Source organism: Cucurbita moschata, unplaced genomic scaffold, assembly GCF_002738365.1.
Source record: "Cucurbita moschata cultivar Rifu unplaced genomic scaffold, Cmos_1.0 Cmo_Scf00066, whole genome shotgun sequence".
NCBI lineage: Eukaryota > Viridiplantae > Streptophyta > Magnoliopsida > Cucurbitales > Cucurbitaceae > Cucurbita > Cucurbita moschata.
Genome location: NW_019268582.1, coordinates 808,240 through 827,257, shown reverse-complemented (window position 1 = coordinate 827,257; position 19,018 = coordinate 808,240). Strand labels below are relative to the sequence as shown.

At 38.9% G+C, this 19,018-nt stretch overlaps 2 protein-coding genes across 2 annotated transcripts; both read left to right on the top strand.

The window, feature by feature from the left end:
* Positions 1-8,912: 8,912 nt before the first annotated feature.
* Positions 8,913-10,790, top strand: LOC111437799 (polyol transporter 5-like). Its single transcript, XM_023075869.1, has 3 exons — positions 8,913-9,142; positions 9,211-9,557; positions 9,695-10,790. The coding sequence occupies exons 1-3, from the start codon at positions 8,992-8,994 to the stop codon at positions 10,745-10,747; spliced, it is 1,551 nt and encodes a 516-aa protein (XP_022931637.1). The 5' UTR covers positions 8,913-8,991; the 3' UTR covers positions 10,748-10,790.
* A 359-nt stretch (positions 10,791-11,149) lies between these two features.
* LOC111437741 (putative polyol transporter 2) lies at positions 11,150-13,805 on the top strand. Its single transcript, XM_023075798.1, has 3 exons — positions 11,150-11,412; positions 11,490-11,836; positions 12,619-13,805. Exons 1-3 carry the CDS (start codon positions 11,271-11,273, stop codon positions 13,690-13,692), a joined length of 1,563 nt encoding a protein of 520 aa, XP_022931566.1. The 5' UTR covers positions 11,150-11,270; the 3' UTR covers positions 13,693-13,805.
* The last annotated feature ends 5,213 nt before the right edge of the window (positions 13,806-19,018 follow it).

Below are 19,018 nucleotides of genomic sequence, written 5' to 3'. Positions count from 1 at the left end.
TTTTTTTTTTTTTTTTTTTGGCTTAATCATAGGAATTTCATGGCTAAGCTGTTATGATCGCACAACAATGCACACACTCGATCTGAGTGAACAAAGAAATAGGAGAGGAAATGCAAGGAGAAATATTGGCTATAAGTTTTGCATTAATGACTTCAAGTATATACAGAGACAATACAGATATAACCTCCTACTATATATAAATATTTATCTTATATTTCTCTACCCTCTTCTCGTTATAAATAATTGTAAATAATAATTGTTTACTACCACGATTGCAGCTATACATAGGCACCATTCTATCCCGTCAACCAACAATTTCATTCTCAAACTATTATCAACATCTTCAATGCACCCATATAAATTGAGGCTTTGCACAACCTCAATGTTCTAACATCAACACATTTTGTCAACATGTTTGCTTGCCACCATCTATCTTCAAAATATTATAGCCTTCTGTGTTTTGTTTTTGAATGATAGACCGAGTTCTTCACCAATTATATGGTACACTAACTATATGTATAAAGAATCTTCTCGTGTCACTTTTGCCCAATTCTTCTAGAAGTATGTCATCCATATCATCTTCTTTCCAGCTTTCTATTTCCACATACTCAGCCTCAGTAGACGAAAGAGATCACATTTCTGAAGCCTGGACATCCCCGTTGCAATTTGTAATAGCCCAAAAATAAGTAAATAAATAAATAAACAAAAAAAATATTATTATAAACAAAAAAAATATTATTCTTTTTAAAAAATAATAATAAATTAATAAAAAATAAAAAATAAAAAACAATTTTTTCACACTTCTCTCCCTTGGCTATTTCCTCCAATAATCTCTACCTCACAATTCATGATGAAACAGAAACCAAAAAAAGAGAAAACAAAAATGCCAATCAATAGATTTACAAGTGATTCTGAAGATCTTCGGAAAGAGATATATTTGAGACCTTTTTTCTCATGGAAGAAATTCATTTACGATTTTTTATTTTTTATTTTTATTTTTTTATTATTTTATTTTTATTTTTATAGTTCAAAAATAAGGAAATATGAGGCCAAGGATACTTGTCTTAAAAGAATTAAAATAAAGGAAGGAAATATTAGATTACTCGGAGTAAGAAAATAAGAAAATAAGAAAATAAGAAAATACAATAGGGAGAGAAAGGTAAATTTTTGGAAAGAAAATCTATTTACAAAATTGCCAATAATATTTATTTACAGAATTAAAATAAATATAAAGAAAGATTTGGAACAGATTTGTCCAATATTCTTAGTGATTTTATAAATATATCCCATACTCAAATTATAAAGTCTCCAATGTTCAGGTGGTCTAACGGGACCATTGTAAAATTTAGAGAATTAAAATTGAAATTAGAAGTCATGGTTCATATAAGTTGACTTGGATACAAAGGACAAAATCGAACTTTCTTAAGGATACATCAGTGACACCAGCCTAAGCTAATTAAGCAAGTGACCTTACTATCAGCATGGTTATATTTGATGTTGACACGTGCCCCGTGGTTCTGCACGTGTCATATATATTGATATGTGTGAATTGTCTGTGGATCGATATGCTTTTTATATGTTGTATATATGTTATAATATGTGAATTGTATGATAATAATTACAGTACGATGTGTTAAATGATATGTTTGAGATAGGATACGAGAAGGATGCACAAAACGAAATTTAACGATAGGAGTAAGATACGTTTATGAAACGTTAAGGTTAGGTTACGTATCGGAGTGCTATGGATATGAGAGATTGATGAAAGAATACGGTTAGGTTATGGGTAGAAAGGGATAAGTTTGTGATAGATTGATAGAACGATAGCGTTAGGTTGCATTCCTATAATGATATGACTAAGGTACGTTCACATAACGATATGACTTTGATAGGTATAAGAATGTTAAGACTATGATAAGTTAGGGAACGATATGACCACGAAGTATTTACGATATGACATATTTATGATACGATATATTGTGATGTGATATGTTATGTTTAGATTGTTTTGTGTGACCATTGAGGTAATTGTGATATGAATTGCACGTTATGAAATGACATGTTAAAAGCATGGAACGTTATGTTATGTTTTCTAAATTAATGTATACAACATGTTATGAATGACATGATATCACGATAGATGAAATGAAATATAATCATGTTAGAATTATGCATGATATGAGAACCGAAAGTGAGAAAATATATGATATGAATGTAAAACGATAGCGGGGTTATATTTAATAATGTCGAAAATGGAAAATTATTGGGACCTCATGCATTATGTGTGCTCATGCATTTGGGGGATACCCCTATTTCATCACGATGGGTAGGGGTACAATCATTATGTTTTACATAATGCTGTCGGCAGGGATATGATCATTATGTTTTACATAATGCTGCCCGCAAGGGTACGATCATTTTGTTTTACATAATGTTGTTGTAACGGTTACTAGTTCTAATGGGTGTCTGGCCTAAGGAGCTCCTAGAGTATGCTCGCTCGACAAGGAAAGTGGCCCAGCGATGTGCGAACTGACTGGTGAGTTCATACTCGCACGTATGAGCTGTGTGTAGAGTATATGGTACACATCCAAGTTAACCGTTAGGATAGTACCGTAGGAAATTAGATTGAAAGAATAGGTCTTGTCATTGCATTCACATGTTCTTATATTCAACCTCTAATAGTGGGGACTGAGTATTTCTTTAAATACTCAAGCCATGTGCTACTACATTTTTTAGGTTAAGGCAAGAACTTCTTGTACGGCTGACGACAACATTACAAGTCGAGACCATGGCACATGCATAGTGTAGTCGTATTTATTTTCTTAGGCTAGAATAGGATGTTCTTAATTTAAACGTTTATTTATTTTATTTAGCCTTTTGTTGTGTCGTTTTTTAAGGGTGTTTTCAAAACACGTAAGTCCATGGCTGTGTTTTAAGATAAAGGTTATGTTTTATGGAATTTAAATGAAGTCTTCCGCATTCAATGTTTATGATACGTATACAGTAGCAACCTTAAATTAAGTAGAAAATTTCGAGTTGTTACAGGATTTATACTCTAAAGCCTCATAATTAATTATTTAGTTTTTAACCATAATTTTTATTATTTTATTTGTAATTTAATTGTTATCCATAGTATGAAAATCCAAGGTTATTAATGTAATCTTAAACGATATGTAGTTGACATTATTGATACGGCTGTAACGACCCGAGAAAAAAAAAAGAAAAAAGAAAAACTCAATCGCCGTAAGACCCGTAAGTTTTCCGGCGACTACCGCGTTTTGCGGATCCAACGCTCCACGTTCCCTCCAAGGTGCCAATCCTCAGCAAACGTTACTCAACCAACTCCCATAGTCCCTTGGACCACCTACAAACACAGAGAAAAAGGAAAGAATCCGAGAGAGAGAACTCCGACAAGATAACCCACGGTGAAAAATCCCTTAATCGACGTCGAAAAGCTTAGTTAGCACCACGAGGATGGTCCTTAGCGACTATGCGTCATCATAAGGTAACTTTTGTACCTCTTTCGTGCGGATTATTGTCGGTAACCGAAGTTGAGAAATTGAGTTTCCTAAACGTTCTTAGATCTGTGAATATAAGACTGTTTAAGCCACAAAACTACGGGAAAAGAAAGAGGAAAGGAAAAAGAGAGAGGAAGAGGAAGGAAAAAGACAGAAAAAGACGTCAGAAACGACGAACGGAGGAGAGAGAATCTTCGCTAGAAAATCGCGCAGAGAGTCTGGTAAGGAAGACGAGACCCATCGGATCCGGGTCAACCCGAACCATAAACCCAAGAGCAACCCAAGTTTCTTCCCCTCAGCCTTTGCCTCCGACCCAGCTCAACTACAACGGCCCAAACCTTGGTCTAGCCTAGAAGCTCTTGGTTCAGTTGAACCAACCCGAGACTAGACCCGCGGTGCAACCAAACCGGCCTACAGCCCAATATTCTCGAGGCCTAAAGGACAGGTCCAACCCAGTAGTTTGCGAGCCCTCAGCCCACATACTTTCGCCCCAGTAGCCCAACGACCAGTCTGGCCCAGTAGCCTTCTGCAGCTGACGACCCAAATTGTGACCCACGCCTTGACCCGACACCATTGCATGACATGGCGCATTCTGCTATTGCCACATGGCACACAGCGGTGCATGCGGTCCCTTAGCTCGGCTCAGCGTAAACGGCTTGGGCTCCCTCCGGTGAAGCTCTAGCAGCTGTTTTGACTCGGGACACCTATTTTCGGCCTGGTTTCCACCATTTCGACCCTCCTGAATCCGTTTTCGACCTCAGTTAAGGTATTTGAGGCCGTATTAGAGTCGTATTTCACATTTACTGAGTTATTAATAATTTAATTGTGAAAATACTAACGGATGGTGGAGAATGGTGTGATAGGAAACAAACCCCAGCAACGTTGGAAAAAACTCTCAAGGAACGGGAGCTACGTTAGCTAATTAGGGAGTACTTCGGCCAAGGCCAACTAAGTAAGTAACCTTACTATAGAATAGGCTAAAGATTGTTTGAATTATGATGATGTATGAGTATGACATTGTGCTGTGATGTATGTTAAACGTATGTTATTTATGTTTTGATGCATGACGTACATGTTATATTTAATGCACTTAATGGCTTCTATGATGAGTATGATGTATGCATGACGATGTTATTAACATGATGATGTTTTCCATGTTGAACATGTCTTATGATGTTGTATGTCATATTGCATCACGTCGTAGATTGACATAGGACACAACCCTAAGAGTATGAAAATGATATTAATGTAAATATACATGAGCACGTGTTACACAGTATAACAAAGCGATGAGATTAGAGGTTTGTGTCAGAAGAGACGTATAATTGGATTTAGAGGGACCTCATGCATATTGTGTGTTCATAAACATAGGGCTACTTCCCCTAGAGATGATGAGTGCGAATACGCACAGATGAGGGTGTTCATGGGGCGCATGATACTATGGGGTTCCGCTGACCTCTAGACGTCGCTATAGATTAGCTTGACTAGAGGGTCCAGGGGGTGTGCGAGCGTCTTGAAGATTCACACTAGCACATGTGAGTCGTGTGTAGGGAAGTATTACACATCTTGTTCGAGACTGGAGGCCACCCTTATGATGATTAGAGATAGGTCCCTAATTCATGATTGCATATGTTTGGATTACCATGGCCCCTATAGTGGGGTCACTTACTGAGGCCGTGTGCCACATTGTTTTTTAGGTAAAGGCAAGACGCCCATGTACGGTTGACGACGGCATAGTGATCAAAGACTGTGGCGCGTGCATAGGATGGTTGCATATTTAAAATTTCTAGTCTTGGTTAGAATAGGGTGTTTGCATTTCATTTGTTTAAATTATTTAATTTGTAATTGTTTTTATCTTATTTTGAACTCCAGCATGATGTTTGAAACACGTAAGTCCGACATTATTTTCTAGTGATTTAATATATTTTGAAGTTTTAAATTCTCCGCTATTTAAGATGAGCATTTTTAGAGTTATCTTCTGCATTAGAGATGAACATGAGACGTTAGTAGCGACTCTAGATATGTGAAAATTTAGGGTCGTTACAGATGGTATCAGAGCTCTAGGTTTTAGATTCTGTAGACTAGCCTACGATATAGGTGATGGTGTTAATCTAACACATGCGGAAGCAATTTGGATCTTAGGCACTTTTAGAACATCAATTATTGTAAATAACTAGCATGTTCATAAGTATTAAAACTTAATAAGTTTAAATACTAACCTTTTGTAGTTCAAACTCCTTTTGTCTCACGAACCGGTTTCGAACCACCACTAGTGTCTTCTCCACTACCCTTAGAACGGAATTGTGGAATCCGGTGAGTGACTAAACTTGGGAGGGATTTTGTATATGTGAAGAGAGTGTTTGTGAGAGGTTTTTCTCAAGGTTTTTCACCAAGATGAAGAAGACCTTCCATGTATCATGATCACTCTATTTAAAGAGTCATGTTTGCATGTTCATGCAAATTTGAGATCAACAAATTTTGACACTTAAAATTCCACTCAAATGTTTGGGATTATGTGGCAAGCATGCATGTTTAAGTTAACCAAATTTTGACACTCAAAATTCCACTCAAACTTGTGGGGTTTATTTGGCAAACATGCAAGTTTGGTTAAACCAAATTTTGACACCTCAAAATTCCACTAACATGGATTTTTCCATGAGATGAAAGTCAACATTTTGACTTTCTTCATTTTAATTCAACAATTAATTTGAATAATGAATTTCAAATTAAAGTAACATTAAATGATTAATTAAACTATTTAATTAATATTTAATATTAATTCAAATACTAATCCCAATCAATTCCGACACATAATTGATTAAGATATTTAAATCTTATTTAAATATCTCATATTCTCTCTTTTTGTTTAATTCGTAAATAAAACAAAAATGCGATTAAATATATTGTATATATGTAACGTATATTCCCTAATTTGAATTTGAACACTTCGAACTCACTCGTCATACTGTTCTATGGTTTAGTCCGATATGAGCTAGCAGAGGAACCTAATGGACCTATAGATCATGGGCTCCAACGATCCAAGATTAACCGGTTAAACTCATTAACCTGGTTAACCAACATTCGTTAACTACTAGGACACTCCACTATAGCCTAGTAGTTGCACTCCCCTCACTATAGATATATTTCTGTCCATCTGATATAACCATGATTAGTAAGTCGATCCTTCACAGGTTGTTCGTAACTAGAGCTGGATCAATTTATCATTTTACCCCTGAAGTTACTTCTTGTTCCTTATGTCTCACTGATCCTCTAATGAACAATTGGTTTGTGGTCCAACCAGTAAACCGAATCCCTCTTAGGCCAATGAGAGGGTGGGGCCCCTTGTTCAAGACCTGGAGTCAGTGCTTAAGGGAACTACCTTTCTTCTATCCCTAAAAGTGGGTAGGAGTGAATTCCGTCTTGCACCCCACGTCCTCAGCCATTCACCCAGTCTTACCCCTGAAATGGGAGGCCTGTTGAGTCGGCGAATTAGAGCCACTCTCACCCATGCAAATCTAAGGATAATTCCGAATAAACAGGAGTTCATGGTTAGCTCAGGATTAAAACCGAGTTACCTAGGTTATCGAATGAAAAGAAAATCAGTCTCAACAGTAAACGACATTATAAAGTGAGAGTGGTTTTCTTCATGGTCCGATCTTATGCAATACTCATTGCATAGGACGCCCCCACTCACATGTCTCCACATGTACAATTTAGTGATCACATTGTTTATATCATATACAAAAGTGGGCCGCATCCATAGTGTCCCCAGAATAAGGTACTCAGCCTTATCCTTATACTATAGATCATTTTGACTATATACTTGAACTTGATCCCCTCTTATGTCTCTACATATAGTTCAAGTAATCATACTATAGTCAGAGTGTTCTTAGTTTATTGGATTTAGATTAATGATCGTAAAGTTCCCTTTATTCAATAACAATTTTTACTGAATAAACATCAATAATAACTTTATTGAACATAGAATATATCTTTGTTTACAAACTATGAGTTTTAGGACATAAAATCCAACAATAGGCTTGACACGCTCCATGGTCCCAACATCGATACCTCGTCACTTTCAGGTACGCCTTGCATAAGATAAGAAAGGAGAAACGTTTTTGAACTCACATGCATTTTCTTGTTAATATTGCTGAAATTGTGGTATATTTTAAGTATTTATGAATGAGTATGATATGATGTATAGCATGTTGAGTGTTTCTTTTTTGTGGCATTACGATGTATTGTATAATATGTATATTGTTATTTATTTATGCATAGTTTAAGGCTTTAGACTTAAGCAACCTTATATTGGTTTATAAAACCATGCCCAGAGGACGAAGAAGAGAAAGAGGAAGAGGAAGATGAAGACGAGGATGGGGAGACCCCGTCTTACAGGAATAGGACGAGGTGTGGTAGTAGAGGGCCAACCTCAAGAAGGATCAGAGGCTAGGTCGGTAATAGTTACGCCTTCCCCAGTTTTACCACCAGTAGTGCTACCACCTTTAGCGCCTCCACCACAAGCTGAACCTCCACCACAAGTTGAATCTCCACCCTAACCTGCTCTACCACCATAAGCCGCACCTAAGACTGCACCCTCAGTGATCAAGGAAGATGCTAATCCTAAGCTAATGCGTGGGTATATTCGAGCCTTAATTCAAACTTTGGTAGCCACTCAACAAGTAAAAGTATAAAATTTTACAAATCTCTAAAATCAAAATATTTCCTAGAAAGGAGCACAATGATGAAAAAAGATCTAAAAAAGGAATATCATCTTTGATCCTCAAGAATCTTGTGAACACTAGACTAATTTCAATTATTAATAAAAAAAAAATCACTTAAAATCTTCGGTGGCTACAAATTAGGTAATACGTATTTTCTTTGTTTTCCCTCTCGTTGGTTGTCCTCCTAATTATGATCCATATTCTCAATGTGTGTCCTTTTGAGTATTAAACTCAAATATATTAACTCATACTCAACCGCTAACTTTCAACGTTATTAAAGTATTTAAAAACAATAAGGTTGACATCGATTTCATTACTCTTCTTTCTTCTTCGTATAGCTTATATATCTCGATTAAAGAGAATAATTTTGGAGATTGAAGAATGGAGGAAGGGGAGTAGTGGGTAATGAAGAAGCAATAGATGAAAAAAAGGAAGAAACATAGGACAATGAAAACCAAAAGGGAAGAGCGATTTTGGTTCATATATCAATAATAATCTTTATACTAACCATAAAAATATTTAAAATAAATATTTCTAAGTTTTAAGAAATTTTTTAATAAATAATTAATATTTTCCAAATTTAATAATAAAAATTAGGTGAAATATTAAATTGAATTGTACACGCCACCCACGTGCATTTGTGAAATAAATAAAGTAAAATAGTTGTCGCCTAAATGCATCTCTTCCTACTCTGCCTCAGACCTGTACTGTTTAATTTGAATCGTCGCAGCTTATCCAGATAACCAAATATGGGTGGCCGGCAAGATGACGTCACTGCAACTTCCGGCCTCCAAATTCCGTTGATTAGATCCCTCGATCCTCCGATCAAGCCCTCAAGGAATAGATTTTCTTCTCTATGCGCAATCATGGCTTCCATGTCTTCCGTCTTGCTCGGTTACGGTCAGAAATTTTACTCCCTTTCTCTGTTCTTCCTCCTTTTTTCTCAATGCTTCTCGATTTTGAAACAGATATTGGTGTAATGAGTGGAGCCGCAATCTACATCCAACAGGATTTCGAGATCTCCGATGTTCAGGTCGAAATTCTGGTCGGGATCATTAACCTCTACGCCACTATTGGCGCCGCCGCCGCCGGTAGAACCTCTGACTGGATTGGCCGCCGCTACACCATGGTTCTCTCTGCTGGGTTCTTCTTCGTCGGAGCTATTCTCATGGGGTTTGCCCCTAACTACCCCCTTCTCATGTCTGGTCGATTCGTCGCCGGGATCGGCATCGGATATGCCTCATTGATTGCCTCTGTTTACACCGCCGAGGTTTCTCCGGCGTCTTCTCGCGGCTCTCTCTCCTCTTTTCCTGAGGTTCGTTCTAGGATTAACAGAGATTTATGTTTTGACTTTGCTGATTACGAATTGAAATTAGGGCTCAATTCTGTTGTTCTTAGATCTAGATTTCAATCCTTCACAAAATTGAAGCGATTTTCGCCTAATTGTTGCAGTTTTTTCTAAATGTCGGAATCTTACTCGGTTACGTTTCGAATTATGCGTTCTCCAAGTTCCCACTTCAACTGGGCTGGAGATTTATGCTCGGAATCGGCTTATTCCCCTCCCTATTCTTAGCCGCCATCGTTATTTTTGTAATGCCGGAATCCCCACGGTGGCTCGTAATGCAAGGCCGACTCTGCGAAGCCAAACAAGTCCTCAACAAAACCTCAGATTCCATCGGAGAGTCTCTACAGCGCCTCGCCGACATCAAAAAAGTTGTTGGAATTCCGGCCAGTTGCGATGACGACGTCGTTCAAGTTCCAAAACAGAGCACCCACGGCGGCGGCGTCTGGAAAGAACTCTTCCTCCACCCAACGCCGGCCGTACGTCACGTCTTGATCACCGCCGTCGGCGTCCATTTCTTCCTAGAGGCGACCGGTATGAACGCCGTCGTATTGTACAGCCCAAGAATCTTTGAGAAGGCTGGAATCTCATCCTCCGACCATAAGCTTCTAGCGACGGTGGCTGTCGGCGTGACGAAGACGGTGTTCATCTTGGTAGCTACTGTCCTGTTCGACAGAGTTGGACGGCGGCCGTTGATTCTAACGAGCGTGGGCGGAATGATTATATCGCTGGTTACCTTGGGGGTTGGGCTGACGATTATTGAACGGTCGCACGAGGAAGGCACGTGGCTAGTGGGGCTTTGCGTTGGAATGGTGTTAGCCGACGTGGCATTTTTCTCAATGGGGATGGGGCCCATGGGTTTCGTCAGCTCGGAGATTTTTCCGTTGAGGCTACGCGCTCAAGGGGTGAGCGTGGGAATGGTGGTGAATAATGCTGTGGGGTCAGTTGTGTCAATGACGTTTTTGTCCCTGTACCATGCGATTACGATTGGTGGCGCGTTTCTCCTCTACGCCGGCGTCGCAACGGTCGGTTGGATGTTTTTTTATGTGGTGTTTCCCGAGACTCGGGGAAGGAATTTGGAGGAAGTTGAGGGGCTTTTTGGTAATTTGTTGTGGAAATTTTCTTCAAAGAAAGATGATAATACAGACGTGGAAAATAGTTGAAATGGTTAGAAATAAAGTTTTTTTTTTTTTTTTCAAAAGAAAATTTGAAATTATGAATTATCATATGGCTATTAATAATTCTGTATCTAATTATTTGTCATATATTCCAAATTTCCTAATTCAATCTAGCATCTTAAACACTAAATAAAATATATTTTAAAGTTTAGAAATTAATTAAAAAAAATACCTATTTTATAATATTAGAACTTTTCAAAACAAATATTTGAATTTTTTATAATTACTCTTTTTAAAAGAACAATTTCATCCAATTAACCTCTTTTTTTTACTCCTAGTTAAAAAGAACTTAAAAAACATGATGTGACACACACACACATATATATACAATTTAGAAATCTCGCTAATTTATTTTATTTTTAATAAATATATATATATTTTTTTATCCTTTTCTCCAAACAACTCCTTTGTCTTCACTCTGAACCAGCAACTCTTCCCACCGCTTTGAAAGAATAGCCGCCCGACTAGTTCCGACTGACCACCAAACTCCACCGCCCAGCCACCGCGGATGAGTGACCTGAAAGATGCAAGTTCCGGCAGAACCAGTCCGGCGGATTTGGGTCCTCACCCGAAGTCCAAAGCGAAGATGAACAAATTCGCTATTCTCTGCGCAATTTTAGCTTCCATGTCTTCAATCTTACTTGGTTACGGTGAGAAGAACACTCCCATATGGAAAATTAACCCATCTCTGTTTCAATCATTTCGTTAATTTTTCGATCTGAAGCAGATACCGCCGTGATGAGCGGAGCTGCGATTTATATCAAAGACAATTTCAAGCTCTCGGAGGTGCAGGTAGAAATTCTGGTCGGAATAATCAACCTGTACTCGCTAATCGGCGCTGCCGCCGCCGGAAGAACTTCGGATCTGATTGGGCGTCGGTACACGATGGTGTTGGCCGGGGTGATCTTCTTCGTCGCTGCCGTGCTGATGGGATTCGCCCCCAACTATGGGTTTCTGATGTTTGGAAGATTTGTGGCCGGAATCGGCGTCGGATATGCTCTGATGATCGCTCCGGTGTATACGACGGAGGTTGCTCCGACTTCTTCTCGTGGATTTCTCACCTCGTTTCCGGAGGTCCGTTTTCCATTTATTAATCTGATCTTACGGATTTCTCTGCGAAATAATAATTTCAAATCTGAAAATTTTAATTTTTTTTCTCCTTTCTTCAACTTGTTTTATTTTATTATTATTATTTAGTTTTTCTAAGTACATCAAATTATATAACCCATTTACTTAGTATTTATTGATAAAATATACCAAATTTTGAAAATTTCAATAATCCTAGAACTTAAAAAAAAAATGTTAAATAATATATTAAAAAAAAATCTCACATTTCAAAAATATTCATAAATGCATCCATATGCAATACCGAAACCCTCTAAAAACACTTCTTTCTGCTACAAAATAGAAGTGGTGCAACATTGGAACACCCGAAACTTTTAAAGGAGTTAGACATGTATATCTTGATAGTAGCGGATAGTAGACCATATCTTTCAGACCGAGGGAACCCCAATGAATACCATACGGACAAAATATCACTGGGAAAGAGACCCTTCTCATTTAAGCTCAAGTCTTCACTAATATTGGGGCTAACAGAGAGATTGTGCAGTAGATCCAAGAATAGTAAATTCAATAGGAAGGTGATAGGATGCAAATGAACTATTTCTATTCATATACTAACTAACGCTAACAATCTTCTAAAATCTTTTTTTCCAAGCTTTTGTATGTTTTCTAAATGTGATATTATATACTAACAATCAGTATTTTTCAGGCAACAATTGTGTCCCTAAACTATGCTCCATATACATATACATATATATATATATATACATCTAAGAATATGGTTTGATTGAAAGGTGTTCATAAATGGTGGAGTATTGCTAGGCTACGTTTCCAACTACGCATTCTTCAAGCTACCCACTCACCTGGGATGGCGATTCATGCTCGGAATCGGCGTCTTCCCCTCTGCCTTTCTCATTCTCATCGTTCTCATCATGCCCGAATCCCCTCGGTGGCTCGTCATGCAAGGCCGCCTCGCCGACGCCACCTCCGTTCTCCGCCGTACCTCCGACTCCCCTCATGAAGCCCAACTCCGCCTCGCCGACATCAAACAAGCTGCCGGAATCCCTCCCGACTGCACTGACGACGTCATCCATCTCCCCAAACGCCGCCGTAGCGGCAAAGGCGTCTGGAAGGATCTATTCCTCCGCCCAACGCCGACCGTCCGCCATATCCTGATCTCCGCCATCGGCATCCACTTCTTCCAGCAAGCCTCCGGCATCGACGCTGTAGTCCTCTACAGTCCGAGAATCTTCGAACACGCCGGAATCACCTCCTCCAACCACAAGCTTCTGGCGACTATGGCCGTTGGATTCTCGAAAACAATCTTCATCTTAGTCGCGACGTTCCTCCTCGATAGAATCGGACGTCGGCCGCTGCTCCTAGCCAGCGTTACCGGCAAGATCGTATCGCTTGTAACCCTAGGGTTCGGGATCATGATTGTGAATAGGAAGCGGTGGGCCGTTGGATTGTGCATTGCGATGGTTTTATCGGACGTGGGGTTTTTCTCGATTGGAATGGGCCCAATCGCGTGGGTTTACAGTTCCGAGATATTTCCGTTGAAGCTACGCGCCCAAGGCGTGAGTGTGGGAGTGATTGTCAACAGAGTAACCAGTGGGGTTGTTGGAATGACGTTTATATCCCTTTACCAGGCCGTAACTATCAGTGGGGCGTTTTTTCTCTTCGCCGGCGTCGCCGTCGTGTCGTGGTTGTTCTTTTACTTTGTTCTGCCCGAGACTCACGGCCGGACATTGGAGGAGATAGAGGGGCTTTTTGGTAATTTTCTGTGGAAGTTTGGGAAGAATGGAGATATTAATGTGGAGAAGAATGAGGGTGAGGTTCAGTTGGGATTATCTAATCCGACGGTGTAGGTTAGTCGGGATAAAATGTAAAAAACAGTAAAAAAGTTGGGGGAGTAAAAAGGGAAGGATAAGAAGGTAAGTTCTCCTTTTCTTAATACTACATAATATATATTTTTGAAGTACCTCTGTCAAAATTTTTTTTTTTTTAATGTTATTTATTATATCTTCTTGCATAGCGTTCATCCAATAGCATAAATGTCATAGATAGGTTCTCAAATCCTTAAACATGCCTCAAAGGTCATTCATATATATAAAATCATGTTTAGTGTCACAATCGCCCTTTCTTGGCAGCGGATTTGGTGATTGTGCAACACTCACCCCAGCACCGAGTGAGTCAAGCCAACTTTAGACCACATTGCTTACAATCGGGCATCGTACCTTCAAACCTCGAGCCTCGTTGAAGAGAATATTTTAGAAAACGGGAGAAGGGGTTTATGAAAAAGACTTTTGAAAGCAAGAATGAGAGAGAGATTGAGAGTGATGTTATAGCATGCAAGCAAAAAGTCAACAAGAACCGCTTAAACAATATATAACTTTTCGGGTAAGGAGAAATTCACAACTAATCGCATCCCCTATAGTACATCTTGAGGCATTTTATAACGACCTGAAATTTTCTATTTAATTTTAAAATCGCTACGGTATACATATCATAAACATTGAATATGAAAATATTTAAACTTTTATAAAACATAACCTTCAACTTAAGGACTTTGAAAACACTTTTAAAAACGATAAAACAAAAGACTAAATAAAACAAATAAACGTTTAAATAAAAAAACATCCTATTTTAGCTTAAATCTAAGAAAATAATACGACTATCCTATGCATGTGTCATGTCTCGAGTTACGATGCCGTCGTCAGCCGTACAGGAATGTTTTGCCTTAACCTGAAAAATGTAATAGCACATGACTTGAGTATTTAAAGAAATACTCATTTAGTGACCCTACTATTGCGGGTTAAATGCAACAACATGCGAATGCAATGACGAGACCTATTATATCGGTCTATTTTTCCTATGACACTATTCTAATGGGCAGCTTGGATGTATACCATATACTCTACACACAGCCCATACGTGCGAGTATGGGCTCACCAGACAGTTTGCACACCGCTAGACCCCTTTTCTTGTAGGGCGAGCCTTCTTTGGTAGTTCAACTTTTGCCGGACACCCATTAGAATTAGTAACCGTCACAGCAGCATTATGTAAAACATAATGATACTTCGCCTGCCTAATCGATGTACGCGTCTGTACCCTCGTAATGGAATAGGGGTATCCCCCGATGCATGAGCAGGTCCCAACATTTTTCCGTTTTTATTATCATTTAATATAACCCCGCTAGCATTCTATACATATCATATTGTTTTTCATATCATGTAACGACCCTAAATTTTCACATATTTAGAGTTGCCACTAACGTCTCATGCTCATCTCTAATGCAGAATAAAAACCTAAGCATGCTCATCTTTATTAGCGGAAAAATTTAAAACTTCAGAATACATTAAAACATTGGAAAACACTGCTGGACTTACGTGTTTCAAACATCGTGCTGGAGTTCAAAAAGATAAAATAAAACGATTACAAATTAATTAATATAAATGAATGAAATGCAAACGCCCTATCCTAACCAAGACTAGGAATTAAATATGCAACTATCCTATGCACGCGCCACAGTCTCTGATCACGATGCCACCGTCAACCGTACATGGGAGCCTTGCCTTTACCTGAAAAACAATATGGCACACGGCCTGAGTATTTCGAAGAAATACTTAGTAAGTGACCCCACTATAGGGGCCATGCTAATGCAAACACATGCAATATGAATAGGGACCTATCTCTAATCATCTTAGGGGTGGCCTCCAGTCTCGGACAAATTGGATGTGTAGTACTTCCCTACACACGACTCACACGTGCGAGTGTGAGTCCCCAGGGCGCTCGCACACCCCCTAGACCCTCTGGTGAAGCTAATCTGTAGCGACGTTCGGAGGTCAGCGGAACCCCATAGTGTCATGCGCCTCATGAACACCCTCATCTGTGTGCTTTCGTACCTGTGCGCATTCGCGCTCATCATAAGGTGCGCGTTCGCACTCATCATCTCTAGGGGAAGTAGCCCTATGCTTATGAACATACAAAATGCATGAGGTCCCTCTAAATCCATCGTAATGTCTCTTCTGACACAACCCTCTAGTCTCATCTCTTTGTTACTCTAGGTAACACATACTCGTGGATATTTATATTAATATCATTTTCATGCTCTTAGGGTTGTGTCCTACGTCGATCTAACGACATGATGCAATATGGCACTCATCATCATCTAGCATGCTCAATATGGAACACATCATCATATTAAGGTAAAAATCATGCAATCATCATGCTCATCATAATGCCACAACGTGCGTCAAACATATCAAGCGTCACTCAACAAAATATGTATATACTAGCACATATCATCAAGCATCATATAATTTATTTAGCCTATCCTATAGTAAGGCCACTTACATGGTTGGCCTTGGCCGAAGTACTCCCTAAATAGCTAAACGTAAGCTCCCGTTCCGTGAGAGCTGCTTCCTACGTCGCTGGGGTTTGTTTCCTTAATCGGGGCCGAAAACAGATCCGGGAGGGTCGAAACAGTGGAAAGTGGGCTGAAAATAGGTGAGCCGAGCGGAACAGCCGCTAGAGCCGTCGGAGCGTCACCGGAGGGAGCCCGAGCCGTTTGCGCCGAGCCGAGCCGAGGGACTGCCGCGCCGCTGTGTGACACGTGGCAGCAGTAGAGAAAGCCACGTCGGGCGATAGTGTCGGGTCGAAGCGCGGGTCGCAGTCCGGTTCGGGTCATGGTTCGGGTCGCGGGCTGTGGAAGGCTATTGGGCCAAGGCTAAACGTTGGGCCTCGGCTTACTTGGCTGGGCCGCAAGTGTTTGGTTTGCAGGCCGGCTCAATTGGACCGTGGGTCTAGTCTGGGTTGGTTCAACTGAACCGTAGCTTCTGGGCCGGTTTGAGGTTTGGGCCGCTGTAGTTGGGCTGGGCCGAAGGCAGAGGCCAAGGGAGGAACGGGCTGGCTCTCCCGGGTTCTGGGTTCGGGTTGACCCGGATCCATGGATCTCGTCTTCCTTACCCGACTTTGGCCAATTTTTCGGCGAGCTTTCTCTCTCCTTCCCGCGGCATTTTCGTTGCCGATTTCTGTCCTCTTCCTTCCCTTTTCCTCTTTGTTCGTCGTCCTTCTTTCCTTTTTGGGAGTTTTGCGGCCTAAAAGCTCCTAAAAGCCATAGATCTAAGAATCGATTAAGAAACCTAATTTTTCGACCTCGGTTACCGACGACGACGCTTACGAAATAACACAAAACGCACCCTGAGTTATTGTGCTTTCGTTAGGGATCTCTCTTATGGTAGTAACAGGTCATTTGGTGTCGGTTTAAGGGTGGTTTGAGGGCTCGTCGGAGAAACTGGACACTCGCCGACGTTTGTCCAAAATCTCTCTCTCTCTCTCGAAAATTTCTCTCTTTTCTCCCTTTGCAGGTGTTCTGAAGATGCTGGGCTGAGGGTGGGCGTGCTGTGGCCGTCGTTTCGCGTGGGTTCCACGAAACTCGGCGGTCGCCGGAAAACTCGCGGGTTTTTCGGCGACTGGGTTTTTTTTTTTTTTTTTCGTTTTCATTTATTTATTTATTATATATATATATATATATATTTTTCTTTCCCGGGTCGTTACATATCATTTCACATATCGTTCATCATTCATATCATATCGTTTCTCATTTTTCAGTTCTCATATCATACATAATTCTAACGGAGTTATATTTCATGTCATTCATATCATGTTGTGTACATACAATTTAAGAGACATAACATAACGTTCCATGTTTTTAACATAACATCTCCTCATATACATCTCATATCATAACATATCGCATCACAATGTATCATATCATAAACATGTCAATTTATCACATATCTCATACCATAACATATTTCATATTATATCACAACATATATGTATTTGTCATTCACATCTCGTATCATAATCATATCATACCATGAATACTTCGTGGTCATATCGTTCCCTAACTTATCATAGCCTTAATGTTCTTATACATATCACAGTCATATCGTTACATGAACGTACCTTAGTCATTGTTACAGGAACGTATCTTAACGCTATCGTTCTATCAATCTATCACAATCCTATCCCTTTCTACCCATAACCTAATCGTATTATTTTATCAATCGATCGTGACCATATCGTTTTTATTAATCTCTCATATCCATAGCACTTCGATACGTAACTTAACCTTAAAATTTCATGAACATATCTTACTCCTATTGTTACATTACGTTTAGTGCATTCTTCTCGTATCATATCTCAAACATATCATTGAACACATCGTACCATAAGTATTATCATACAATTCACATATCACAACATATACATAATATATCATAAACATATCGATTCACAAACAATTCACTCATATCAATATATATGACACGTCCAAAACTATGAGGCATGTGTCAATATCAAATATAACTATGCCGATAGTAAGACAACTGACCTGATTAGCTTAGGCTAGTATCCCCAATTTATTCTTAAGAAAGTTCGATTCTGTCCATTGAAATCCAAGTCAACCTATGTGAGTCCATAACATCAGTTTCAAGTTCGAACTTTTACAAAATTGTTTCTCTAATTTATATTGATCCATGTGTTATACTTCACGAGAACATTAGATTTTTTGCATGAGTTAAGTCTTGAAATATTTATATATGTTTGTTATAGTATTATTTCATACCAACCATTTAATACCCTCTAACATTTTACCGATATTTTCTATTTTTTTTATTACTGTGTTTAATACCTTTTAACATTTTTAATGTGTTTCCATTTTTTTTTTTACCACTCTATTTCCTTTATCTTTCTTTTTATTCTATTAATTATATTTTTGGTCTCTAATTTAATCTATTTATTTGTTTATTCTTTCACTATCATTCATGTAAAATTATTGACAATCTAAGTGCAGCAATTCACAATATCTAAAATATTATTGGTTGTGATTTCTTGAAAATGAATTTAGGATAAAATAAGAGAAAGATTTAATATATACCTTAAGAAAATGACGAGATTTCTCTTCGTGATTTGCTTAAGTCTACGTCTACACGGTCATTTTAGTTTTCTCAAACTTGACATTTTAAATGTTTTATGTTTTATTTGGAAGGGACTTGAGATTATGACGTAAGAATTGATTTGAGGAGAGTTTATGAAAAATGATGAGAGATTGGTGGAGAGGGGTGGGGAGGGTTTTTTTTTTTTTTGGTTTATTTATTTATTTCTTTTCTTTTTTTTTTTTTTTTT